The sequence below is a fragment of the Acanthopagrus latus genome, chromosome 22 (genome assembly GCF_904848185.1).
Source record: "Acanthopagrus latus isolate v.2019 chromosome 22, fAcaLat1.1, whole genome shotgun sequence".
In the NCBI taxonomy this organism is placed as follows: Eukaryota; Metazoa; Chordata; class Actinopteri; order Spariformes; family Sparidae; genus Acanthopagrus; species Acanthopagrus latus.
The window spans coordinates 11,166,800-11,180,749 of record NC_051060.1 but is presented as its reverse complement, the minus strand read 5'-3'; the positions used below and the strand labels follow the sequence as shown (position 1 = coordinate 11,180,749).

The 13,950-nt window shown below is 39.5% G+C and overlaps 1 protein-coding gene across 18 annotated transcripts in view; it reads right to left on the bottom strand.

Moving 5' to 3' along the window:
• ptprk (protein tyrosine phosphatase receptor type K) overlaps positions 1 to 13,950 on the bottom strand; it is a 117,739-nt gene that overhangs the window by 52,812 nt on the left and 50,977 nt on the right. For all 18 annotated transcript variants that reach the window (XM_037086215.1, XM_037086218.1, XM_037086224.1 and 15 more), the window contains 6 exons: positions 11,668 to 11,828; positions 10,626 to 10,677; positions 10,469 to 10,527; positions 5,101 to 5,182; positions 3,573 to 3,688; positions 2,763 to 2,937 (listed from right to left, as the gene is read on the bottom strand). In XM_037086215.1, coding sequence (XP_036942110.1) covers positions 2,763 to 2,937; positions 3,573 to 3,688; positions 5,101 to 5,182; positions 10,469 to 10,527; positions 10,626 to 10,677; positions 11,668 to 11,828 — 645 coding nt within the window. The remainder of the gene's footprint in view (positions 1 to 2,762; positions 2,938 to 3,572; positions 3,689 to 5,100; positions 5,183 to 10,468; positions 10,528 to 10,625; positions 10,678 to 11,667; positions 11,829 to 13,950) is intronic.

Here is a 13,950-nt window from a genome sequence, read left to right as displayed (position 1 = left end):
TGGACACGATAATCAGCCATATATGTTGCATCTCACATATTGATTTTTTCTGTTTTTTGTGTCTTTATAAAGACTCAATTTATTTTCATTTTGGACAAAAGAAGTTTTTTGTTAATAAAAAAAATATTATTCAAATGTGTTCATTGTCATATTTCTGCTCGAGACACAGAGAAGAACATCTACTGTAGGTGTAAGCATATCTAAGAATCCTATGTCACACCTCTCATGCTCCCATGATGCACCTCTGTCTCTACAAAATGATCTTATTTTCTCTGATTTTTGACAGTTCCAGCACACACAGAGGAAGATGATATTGGCACATCTCTGTCATCTACATATTGTAAATATCAATAGACGAGGCCTGTGCGAGCCTGCACCGAGGCAATCTCACACTACCCAGCAGGCCACTTTTCAGGCTCTGAAAATGAAACCCATGTTACCTCCCTCCTGCCAAAACATTTTAAATATATACAACTCATATTTTGGCACTTCTTCCATTTCCCTGTTCAGCCCCTCTTCTCTCTTATATTTCATCACAAATAGGTATTAAAAAGTAAAATATTCAGAGTAAAAATATTAATAATGCAGCAAAATTCTGTCCATATTCATGGTCGTCAGTGTCCTGCAGGAACCTCAAATCTCCAACATGCATACTTTTCAAGAAGAGAAATAAACATATTCCCTGTTCCTCTGATTTCTCTCAAGCTCTCATCTCCCATCTGATATTTCTAATAAATAAACATGAGGCTCTTCTCTTTCTACATTCATACATGCAGTCATCCTTATTCCTTTATTGTGATATCTTTCTAACAACCAGACCCTGGATCAATATTCATAATCACCAATATCCCTCAGAGCTCAAAAAGCATCTTCCCACAGATTGTGAAAGTAGCTGGTTTTCAAGACGAAGCCTGGCTATGAAACACACGGTGCCCATCTTGAACCTGAATCTAATTTCATATATGTAGATTGGTCCCATTCATGTTTAGACACATGTCTCCTGCTGTGCGAATTCCTCACGTCCTTTCCCTCTTTGCCTTCTCATATTCAAAAGAGATATTTCTTGATAAATAAACATTAGGCACTTATGTATTCTTACTATATCAGCAAGGTCCAACAGAGAAAGCAGCGCTAACAAAACCACTATCTTCACTTGACCGAAGAATAAACAAAGCTATTCCTTCCCAGCAGGGAGTTGTATCCCTAACCTTGGCAGTGATAGTGTCTTGCTGAGAAAGCTGAACCCCAAAACCGGACAGAAGAGCCCCATTATCTGAGCCACACCAGCTAAAAATTCATATTCATGGTGCTCACTTTGATTTCTCATATCTTTCTCCTCTGCCGTCTCTTATGCAGAATAATAAACATAACTCTGCTCAGCTGTTTACATATTCAGACATATTCCTGATTCTGATATGGATATTCTCAGGATAATGAGCAGACTATTTACATTTAACTTTCTTTCACCATCTTCACTTTACTCTTTGCTCACTCCTCCTCCGTCTGCCATTTTTTCCCCCCTCCTTTTTGTCACTCCTGTATCATTCTTCCTGAATCTCTCTCGCCGTGATCCTCTCTCTCCCCCTGCCTCTCTCTCTCTCTGGGAGATGAATTGAATATGTAAGCTATTGGATGTGAATGAATAAAGCATCCCGTCTCAAACACACATTGGTGACACCTTATTAACCACATGTCAGCTGCACATGACAGCTGGAGCATGCGCAGTTTCCATTCACACACACACACACACACACACACACACACACACACACACACACACACACACACACACACACACACACACACACACACACACACACACACACTCATTGACAGCATACACATGTGCACACAGACACTAATGCAACCGCTTCACACCCACGCAAGCGTGCACATATACACACACAGACACACACATACAAACACAAAACTGGAACACACATTTCAGTATACACACACACACAAACCCTCCTCATTAGTCTATATTGTGTTAGTGACTTACATTTTATCAGTCAGACACAGTGCAAGTGGATTTGATTGGAAAGACATTTGACATTTCAAAAGTTAAACACAACACCACGTTATCTATAAAACAGAATATATAAATCTGGAGAATAACTTTGGTCAACTGCAGGGTCAGGACTGATTATATAAGCCCCTGCAGCAGTGACTATTCAATATTAGTTTAGGAACCTTCGCCAGGCATTGAAGGGTGGATTCTTATTTTATTTGTATTTTTTTACTATTTGATTTTCCCTTTCCAAAACAAAAAACAAAAACATATGAGCATGGCAAGAATGGATTTAACCTAAAAAGCGTGTATGTCTGCTCGCTGCAAATGTTAGCCTGTCTTCCTACTAGCTTACAATATAAAATAGTAACCTAGCATTTACCTGAGAAGAATATGGCTACCATACAGTCAAGTAATTATGTTATGTTATGTACGTCCAAAATGAAAAACAGATGAGCAAAAGTGTAGGGAAAAGATTAAACAGTGTGTTTGTCTGCTAGCTGCAAACGTTATCATGTTCCCCTACTAACTTACTACATACAGTAGTAACCTGGCAGTCGATAGCTATAAATGAGAAACCGGTTTCGTGTACCGGTTTTGCAACAGTAACTAGGAGGCGGGACTTAGTGATCTAATGCAGCATGAAGAACAATTCAAATTCATTAGAAATCAAATAGTAAAGAAGAACTGAAGAAAACAGGAGGAAATACAAGACAATCAAATAACCTTTAAGATCATTTCAAACCCTCACCTCTGACAATTAGCCCCGCAAAGTTAGACACCCCGGAGCCGCGCTCTGATTGGGTGACGCAGCGGTACAGATCTTGGTCCTGATTAGTGACTTCTTTGAGGTGGAAGGAGGCTGCGAACCGTCTGTGGTTGATGTTTTTGGTCAGAGCCACAGGGATATCCTCTCCATTTCTCCTCTGGATCACAGACAAACACACAGAGACAGATCAGGTGCTGCAGAGGCTGTTAGCGAGTTGACTGCCTTGCTCAAGGTCACAAGGCACACATAGACACACACACAAACACACACACCTCCCCTCTGCCTCACTGACAGCGGGTCTGAAGGTCATGACTACAATAGAGCCATAATGAAATCAGCAGCTATTAAACTCTTAATCACATTAACTGGTGGGATGTATGGCCTGGAGTGTGTGTGTGTGTGTGTGTGTGTGTGTGTGAGTGTGCGTGTGTGTATGCGTGTGTGTGTGTGTGTAATACACTATAATGCTAGACGTACAAATGCTGAGGGTCTCACATTGAGAAACAATGTTTTGTTTCTTTGTGTTTGCCTATTTTGACACCATCATATCCTTGGCATGTAAATATGTAGGTTGTAGTTATTACTTTACTATAGTTCACATTATTCAGCATTACATTAAACATCACGCTTTCTCTCTAAATTTAAGGCTTGGTTCACTCAAAAGAACCAAATGCTCTCATTTACCTCTCAAGTAATAAAGCTGTGTGGATTTTGTTTATATTTTATTATTACACAACAGCAGTAAATTATGATATGATTTGCATTTCAGTGAGTGTTTGTACATGCATGTACCTGTAGCCAGAGTTTATTGTTCGATGTGTCCCGTCCTGTAGCGATGCACTGAAATGTGGCATTCTGTCCGGCATTCACCTCCACATCCCCAAGACGCAGGAAATGAGGGGATTTATCTGCAGCAGACAAACAAATGAAGGACATTAGATTGCAGCAAGGTTATATGTACTTTAAAATAAGTGTGGTTTCATTTTATTTATCTGTTTGGAGGTGACAGAGCCAGAGGGAGTTATACAAACAGGTCAGGTTATCGCAAACAGACTATACATTTCAGGACATTTCCTAACCCTGAGGAACATGTTCATTATTACTGCGATTAGATTTTACCGCAGTCAGATGAAACCGGAGCACGGTGCTGCATTGCCACTGGGAGCTAACATCAACGTCTCATCCTGTATATGTAATTCACATCGCTCCCAATTCTTAACTACTATGCTAAGATATGAAATAAGCCTTTTAGACCCTGAAGATGCAGGTCGGCTATGACATTTTTATTCTGGGGAGGTGATTGCAATCATAGATAGCAGTTACTATGGTGAATGAAAAACACACACACACACACACACACACACACACACACACACACACACACACACCCATACCCAGCCACACACAAACTTGTGTGTGTCCAGAAATGCAGCTGTGAGAATGAATGCATCCACTGTGGAGACTAAGTACTAGTTTCATATACTTGCTCCTCTGCCTTTAAAGGACCAGGGGCTCTGCTTTTTATATTTTCTCAAATTGCAGGTCACTTTATCAACAAAATCAATGTCTTTCAGAGGCAAATCTCTAACATCTGACAACGACAGGGACGACAGGAGCAGCAAGACCCCACAACCTGTACAGGAGGATGGTGGGAAACAGTTCATTTTGATGACTTGTAATCGATAGAATCTATTAAGAAACAAAATTGTCCTTCTGCTCCAAGACAGAAAGGAGCTGTTTCCTTTCTCATGGGGACCGTCCAGATACTCGCCTATGGCTCTCGATTAACAGACCCCTCCGTTAACAGTAACAGTTTGTCGTCACAACTCTTTTCTGGCCTCTAGGAGTAAGGATACACTCGAGCAAAGGAGAGACGAAGACTTGAGACGTAGCGAGAATTTAAAACTGGATCGCAGTCCTCATCTCTTTCCTGTCAGTATGAGACAAGACAGCCACTGTTCACTCGGTGGGTGTGTGCGACCGTGTGTGTGCATGTGCGTTATAGGGAGAGAGAAAGTGCTGAGTGGTCAGAAACTCCTCTCCCTATGATTGCCCTAATACTGTCTCATTTCCCGCTTCAGTCTCTCCTATCCCCTCTTCTTTGCTGTTTCTCTCTCCCTTTTTTTTTTATTTCTCTCATTTTTCTCTACGACTCATCTTTCTTCCCTCCCTGCATCCCTTCTCTCCTGTGTCACCTTCCCACTTATCTGCCCATTCGACTGCAAAAGGAAACCATCCCAGGTACAGTCTAATTAGTGGCCAAAGCTATCAGCGTCTATTCAGTGAACTACGACTAATTGCTGGCATGCTAATGACTCACCGCACGGGTAGCTGAGCACCTGAATGTCGTCAATGGCGATGAAGCCGGCCTTGCTGTCCGAAACCTCGGCTTCGAATATGACCTGAGGAAAGAAAGAGAGATTTAGCCATTGATGTCGCCATTGTTATCTATGTTACATAGCTGAATTATCTTTTTTTTTTTTTTATCAGGTATTTTTTGCGATCAAGATATTTGTTTACCATCCGTCCATCCATCATCTGTAACCACCTATCCAAGATTTCAGTTTACCCTTTCTATATTTTTTTTTGTTTTATTGGTTCAAATTTCTGCCACTGAGTGTTTTAAAATTTTTTGGTAAATAATGCTTGTGAAATTGAACATAGAAGAGATCAATGAATGTCTTCCTGACAGTTGCTTGATGCTGAAATGAAGGTCTGACCATGCACATGCCATTACAAAAAATAAATGTAATTGTTTAAGAGAGAGTGCCTTGGACTTTTCTTTTTGATTTGTATGTCTTCATGTATTCCTATCCAAAGAGCACCTTGAAAAAACTCAATGTGACTCCAGGATGTGCTATTACTTAACTGACAACTTAAATATTCAAAATGTAGAAAAGACAAAATCCAACGACATGAAAAACTCCAACATACACGACTGATGTAGTTAAATTTCATTTCCTGTTTTGTTCTCTTTGAAGATTATATATCTATATATCTGTGTCACTTTCCACTTCTGATCTCTGTTTTTGTGACTTTTTTATTTGATTAGTCCCACTTGTCTCTTATTAGTCTTCACTCCCTTGTGTATTTAAGCCCATCTTTTCCTCTGTCCTCACGTCAGTCTAACGCTTCTTGACTGTTCCCCGTTTTCTCCTCATGTTTTTCCTTCAAATGTTGCCTGTGTCCTCGTCTTTCTTTCTTTTTTTTCTTTTTTTTTAGGGAAGCTTGAGATATGACAGGAAACAAGAGAGAACGAGAGGGGATGATATTCAGCAAAGGGCCCCATGTCGGACTTGAACCCTGTTTTTTTCGCGCCGTCCTCCTGCCTGCTTTGGTGTTTTTGTGTAACTATAACACATAGCCTACAAACGACTGGCATACACTTGAAAATCCTATAAAGCACGGTTAAATCATCTAACCTTGGTAGCATTGTGTGAAATGAGAAGCCATGCCTCTGGACCAAGTTTTTTTAGATGCATACTGAGTGAACTGGAAGCAACAAAGTAAAACTACTGCCATTTAACTTTGCTGTCAAAGTGATGGATCTAATCTAAGTTGTCACAGGATAGATAGAAAGTCAGTGACAGCCGCCACTGATGTGCATTAAACTGGATAAATACAAAGCTGCCATCCTGACTGCTGCTGGGTTTATACATTCTGGCCAACAAGCCAGGCAGGATAAATGAGATACTTCCTGTTGGATCATAGTAATCTCCTTTTGTACACATAAAATGGCTGCCACAGAAATGATTATCAGTAATGAAACCGAATGCGCTAAGGTAGAGAATGAGAGAATCTATTTGTTTTCCTTTCCTTTCTCATCCCATACCTCTCTGTCTTTTCCTTATTCTGTTGTCATTCCATTTCTTCTCTGCTACTTCTTTCTTTGTAAAACAAGTGTTTCTTCCACGAGTAAAATATGAATCTTCATTCTGAGGCTGCTGAGAAGTTCATTCTAAGAGTGAAAAACAGCCCAGTGTTGCAATGTTGGCTCTAGGGATGGCAAAGTCTGTCCACTACTGGTCCAGACTGAAATATCTCAAAAACTACTGGACTGATTTGACTTTGTCTGCTCGATATTATTTCACTAAGATAGTGAACATGGAAAAATTACCTGTTCGATTATCTGTACACCTATATTAAACAGCGGCTGGTTTTGATGAAGAACATTATTAGTGTGCTCATATAGCATTTAGCTCAAAAGACCACTTTGTAAACCCACTATGATGTCATCCATTGTTTAATAGACTACATTTGTTTGCTTTTTCATCGATTTGATTGTAATCTGACAATAATTTACTTGATTAACATCATGTTGTACTGAATGTGACTTGAAACTAGCGATTTAGACCACAAGCTTATTAGAAAACTGTTTACGGAGGAGTACGAAGTAGGGTCATTTCCTCATAAGCTTAAATACAAATCAGACTTCTTTTTGAAACCAGTGGTGTCATCCCCTGCTGGCCATGAGAAGAAAAAGGCAGGTTTAAGGCACTTCAGTATTAGTATTTCACTTCTTAGACCTGAAAGTTACATCATTATTTCATACAGCCAAGGAAAGACACCACAGAAGAAGCAATGACTTGTTTCCTTCTATAATAAATGGAAAAAAACAAGAGGAAAGCAGCAAAATGTGGAGTGGGTGATAAAATTATGGCCCTTGTTTCCATTCCCGATCCGCTTCTCTACATTTTATAGATTGAGTCTTAATAGTGCAACATGTGCTTACATTTACCACCATCTCAGTGCTCAACTCACACTCACTAACATATCTTCTTCCCACCCTCCTCATTGACCACAGCCCTCCAACCCCCTCCACCTGTTTTTTCCTCTTCTTTCTGGGCATTTCTCTCCTCCAGCTCCTCTCCTTCTGTCTCTCACTTGCCATCTATGTTTTCTAACAGTGTTTACTCAGAGAGGAGCTCTGTAATGAACAGAGCAGAGGAGGTCGCTATCAAGAAGAGAGACGGAGGGAGAAAGAGTGCGAGGGGGTGAGCAGTTGTTGTCATTCATCACCTGTAAGAGGAAATCTGCCGTGAACTGTTTACCCATAGCTTATCATCCCCTGCTTGTCACACTCTCCCCCTCTCTGTCTCCCTCCCCTCCCAATCTATCTTGTCTCTCTCTCCTATCATCTTTCACTCATAGCTCACTGCGGAGCACAGCAGAAAGACATCAGTTGACTTTTAATACCTTCATCTCTGTCTGTCTGAAGAGCGGCCCGCCTGTCTGTCTGCCTGTCTCTCAGGCCGGCCAATCGTTACTTTTTATTATAATCACGTTTGTCTTGGCAGCCATAACATGACCTCATGAACTCTCATCCTTTGTGTGCCCATCTACGTATGTGTGCAGATGTATAAATGTAGTCTTTGTGGAAAGTCAATATATATGAAAATATTCACTTCATAATCTGAAAAATTACAGCTTTTTTTCAAGTCACAAAGTCCAATGAAAGTCTCACGATTTGTAAGTTCCTTGTCTTTTAGGTCTCTGAATGACTATTATATTCGAATCAAAAATGATTATGCAACTAAACTGTCACAGTTTGGTTTGGTTTAGGCACAAAGAACTACTTGGTTAGGGTAAGGAAAAGATCATACTTTGGGTTAAAATAACCAACTTATGTAGGTGACATCACTTGTGTCATTTATGAACGTTTACTTACTTATGTTACATAAATTAACAACAAATCACTCTTCTCTCTTTGTCAAAACGGGATGCAAACTTAGATGGGAAGTGCTGTTGACTCACCCAGCCACCCTGGCTCTTTCTCTCTCTTTAAACTAGTTACAGTGTCAAATTTAGAAGCATGAGGCCACTGACCTAGCTGAGAATTGGCTGAAATTTCACATGAATATGTCCAAGTGTCTATTTTATTGTTGCTTTCAAGTCTCATTTCTGTGACTCAGTTTCAGGTCTATTGCTCTGCTAATGATCATGCACTGGAGAAAGTGGATTTTAAATGAACTCCCTCTGTGCCTGGGGTCACTGCAGGCTGAATGCATTTCATTGCTCAGTTTGTTTTCTTGTAGAGTTTAGATTACAATGCATTTAGAGAAAGCAGGTGTGTAAACCCAGCTGACACTTCTCATGACTGAGAGGATTCAACTATAAACGGTCCCTGCCCGTCCATTTATTAAACACTTGATGCATACATCAAAGTGATATATGTGATCGCTTGATAGGAGGATGTACGCTGTCGTCCACCCCTGCTGTGGAGTGATTATGTGTCAGTCCTCAGACTTCAATGTCCTAGAGTTGCTTTGCGGATGTGAGAACTTTTAAACCAGAGCGATCAGTAATCCTGCCTCACAGTGATGACACCAGTCAGTCAGTGCGTCTGACAGCTGCCTGATCGAAATTCTATCTCCTCTGAGATGACCACCATAAGATTCATGTATCACAGAATGCAAAGGGTCTTAACATTGATAATTTACTTGCTGCCAACTGAATTTAAATATTTTTTTACTGTAGTATGGTATTGTCTATGTTGTAAGCTATTGTTATTGCTCAACTCAAACCCAACATATTACATTCACTGACATCTATGACAAAAAAACCAACAAACAAACAAAACTGAAATGTGATTGATAGTTTAAAACAATCAAATGTTTTGCAATGAAAAGGTTAATCAATTATCAAAATAGTTATCAATTAATTTTCTGGGTAACTGCAATTCAGTCTGGTGAAAGTCAAGGAACTCATCAACTGAAAGTTATTTTCAACTTTGATTCAAAATAAAGAAGAAATAAAGATTATCGTTGTAAGATCTACCTACAGTATATAGTGCTGCATGGGTGTGTGTGTGTGTGTGTGTGTGTATATGTGTGTGTGTGCACATCACACACAAGTCCGCATGTGCCTTGTCCTCCCCTGGTGAAAGCAGTCTCATTACAACTCAAGCTAAAGTGCTAACACAGAAACATGTTTGAACATGAAAAAATAGCTTCATAATCTCAAATCCAATAACCTGTTTCATAGCCTGAAAAACCTTCATAAGCCTCAGCAAACCCGGATGATTATGTTCAATTAAAACATGTTGACACACGCGTTTCATGCTGGTGATCTCCTCCTGTAGTCACTGAGGGCCAGTTGGGCTCCAGATGGGCCATTTGGAGGATGCTTTCACACTTCGCCTTACAGTAATATAAGAGGGTCCCCAGGCTGTGTGTGTTAACATGATCAGTGTTTGTGTACGCCTGCTAGGACAAGCTATCACTGAACATGCACATATCTGTCACCACCAGCCAACACATACACGCACAGATTACACTTACTGACTGTCATAAATTAAGATTGAGAAGAAAAAAAATCTAAAAATACACATTTTCAGCTGAATGACTCGGTCCTGCAGTGATATTTCTACCTCTGTCATGATAAAGTTCAAGGTTTTGGGATCATGCCATCAAACAAGACACAACATCAGTGACAATATCAATGTCCAGCGTGGTGACACACGCCCATGCATGCCAACGCACACCCACTTCATTTTTTTTCTCAGTTTCTTTGTAGCCTAATCGTCACCTCCTGAGCCTCAGTCAACACAAATAAATCAACTGCACGCCTCACAGCATGTGTATGTGTTTGCATGTGTGTGTGTGTGCAATCACATGAAATAAGGTAATTGGTACGTGACAAAGGGATCATGCCTAAACACAGCCGTTGGTCGCAATTTAAGGAGTTACCTGATATTCATTTGGCCAAAAGGTGGAGACGGCGAGTTCCGCTTTCAGCCAGTCTTTACCTGAAAGACAACATTAGAGTCAACACCAGCGATTAAAATCACAAATGTGTCAGGATTGGTTATGAAATGAGTATTTGGTGTTCAAAGCAAGGCTTTACCAGTGTAGGAGGTCACGTTCCATATAGGGTTGGCCAATGGACCCTTGTTTACCTGCAAATAACAAAGAGAGCACAATGTCAAACATATTGAAAAAAGAAGACAGACAACACTCAGATCTTTTTGTTCCCTCATTTTATCTATTACACTGAGATGTATATAATTACACAAAAATAATAATAATGCCACAGATTATAATACAAAAAATACACTCCAAGTCATGTTTTTGTGCTTGTCCCTCAGAACAATGATCAGTGTCAGGGTCAGCTACATCACCGCTTTCACGACAACTGCAACAATTAGCCGACTGATCGATTATAAAAGTAGAACCCGGCCATTTTGATAATTAATTCAGTCATTTTTCAAGCAAAAAAAAAAACTGGAAACAGGATTCACAGCTTTTCTTTGTCGTTCATAACAGTAAATTAAGATTCTTTGTGTTTCAGGCAAAAGAAGCTATTTGAAGACATGATGATAATTCTTCCCAATATGCGAAAATTTTCAACATTAAATATAAATCGAGTAAATGGTAAATGCAGAAATCATCAGCAGATAAAGCGATATTGAGGATAATTGCAGCCTTGGAATTTTTTTTAAAGTAATTTTCCACTGACATTGATTTGTCATATTGTCCTACAATGGCTCTTCACACACGATACTCTCCTGCTTCTCAGAGACAGGATATGGTGGAACCAGTAATATCATCCTTTGATTCATACTAGCTGCATAATTTGTGGTTGCATTTTACAAAATCCAGACCACTTTTCCCCAAGGTCCTGCTTTGTTTTGTTTTAATTGAAAATTCTCTGTTTACCATATGTTATTATGACAAACAGATTTAACTCATCTAGAGTTGGTTTTTGGTGTGAGTTAAACTTTGCCTCAACAAGGGTAAACTGCTTTGTTGAGGCTAGTAAAGGAATTCATATTGTCTTGTTTAATCTCAAAACTAACACGGTATCATGTAAACTGAACCAGTAAAACCAGTCGAAGACAAATAAATGACTGTGTCATATTCTGCTTTATTGTATTTATTCTCGTCACCTTAACCAGGACGTTGAGGGTGCCAGGGCTGGAGCCGTCAGGGCTGGTGAGCAGATAGTTGAAGTCGATACAGTGAGTGTCGTTCTCCTTCATAACTGGGAGCTGAAACCTGGCCTTCTCCCCAGGATCATACTGAGAGACATCCACGTACATGTAAGAACCTGGAAGCAGAGACGAGGACAGGGCTTTAAGAGATTTAAGAAAGAAAGAATAAACTAATAGGATTTTTTAATTTGAATCGGCCTGACCTGTAAATGAGCTAATTGTTGATTGCAGCTGTGTGTGCCTGCACACCACATACCTGCTGAAATTCACTGCTTGAACAGACTAGCAATGGTGCCCTCTGAGGGGATAGTTAGTGTTATGACTGGACTTGCCAGAGAGTCGGCTGTATGCCCACTGCCTGTGTTACAAGTACCTACATGAGTAAACCAGCTGTCTTTGCTACTGTGTAGTTTAAATATAATCCATACTGATATGTGTGTGTGTGTGTGTGTGTGTATATATATATATATATATATATATATATATATATAAAAACACACACACACACACACACACACACACACACACACACACACACACACACCCTAGCTCTTTCTTTTTCTTTCTGATAGTCAGTCTAACTACATACACATCTCTGTGTATTGTAGTCCCTGGTATATTACAGGTATTCTCTTGTGACAACATTGTGAGTCCAGTCAATTATAGACTAAACTCCAGTCTCTGAATTTGGCCCTCTCTCTTTGACATATACACTTTCAAGCAGTGAGTTTCTTGTCATGGGAGTAAAACCCCCAAAAGAGCCTTTATTCTTTCCCTTTATGATTACATGTTTTCACTTGCTTCTGTTTCTCTCATTCCTCTTGGGCTTACAGTAGGAAAAAAAAAAACAAAAAAACAGTCATCATTCCCCCCCAGACACATAAAACAACCCCTTCTTCTTACAACTGTGTCATTTGCTTCTCCTTTGTGATTGCAGGGCTGTTTCTCTGCAAGCCAGCAACAAATAAACACAGGAAGAGAAGAGAAGAGAAGAGAAGAGAAGAGAAGAGAAGAGAAGAGAAGAGAAGAGAAGAGAAGAGAAGAGAAGAGAGGAGAAGAGAAGAGAAGAGAAGAGAAGAGAAGAGAAGAGAAGAGAAGAGAAGAGAAGAGAAGAGAAGAGAAGAGAAGGTTCTTTCTTTTACATTCCTCATTTCATGTTCTTATGAAATTATTCTTTCTGGCACCACCGTTTCTTTTTTTCCTGTCCCTGTTTATACTCTAAAACCTGACCAAATAAAGCCAGTCTGTGATTAATAAGGCAGCCATGTTGACACCAGTCGTCGCAGTTTGCACAAGCTCCTCAGCCACACTAGCCAAATGTCACCTTCATGCAACTATTAGTTTTGTTCTTTTAATATGACAGAAGAACGTTTTCTTTCACTGCTGATGCTAAATGTGCTTCAGGTACTTATGCCTCACTACTCAGTACTATACCTTATACCTACAGTAGTGACTGCAGGAAATCGAGCTCGAGATGATACATAATCTGAGTGTGCTGACAGGACAGTCAGTCAGCCCATCCAGATGTTTCAGTAATCAGCTCAGACTTCAACCAGATGTTGTCCCAGTGAAATATGATGAAATGTGATGTGATAATCTCATATTAGCTCTTCACAAACAGAGCAAAGGTAGCCATGATAGTGCTTAATTCAATTTGTAGAACAGAACTGAATAGAACCCGTGCTGAAACAATTGATTGATTAACTGATTAGTAGAACTTACAATAATAATAATAATAATAATGATAATAATAATAATAATAATAATAATGAATTGAAAAATGATGACAATGAAAAAAATAATACAATTGTTAGTTGTCATTGTTAGTTGCACCCCTTAGTAGATTAGAAGGGAACAAGAGACTGAGTAGAACAGAATGCAGTAGAACTGAACTGAATATAACAGAACAGAACCTGGTAGAACAGGAAAGAGCAGAATAGAACATTAAAAAATGGAGCAGAACAGAATAAAACGGAACAGAGTGGAGTAGAAGAAAACAAAAAAGAAAAAACAGAAACAGTGCAGATACAGTACAATAGAAGAGATCAGAAAAGAAGACAAGACAAAAATATGATAAATGAATCGTATTCAATGTGAAACAATACAACACAATATCTGTACTCCAGTTAAACAAACACTGCCCTCCATTAATTCTATTTGCATATTGCTCCATCACAATATGCTCTATACAATGAGCTTGAGAACAATAGTGATTACCGCTTATTGTTTAGCTAATCC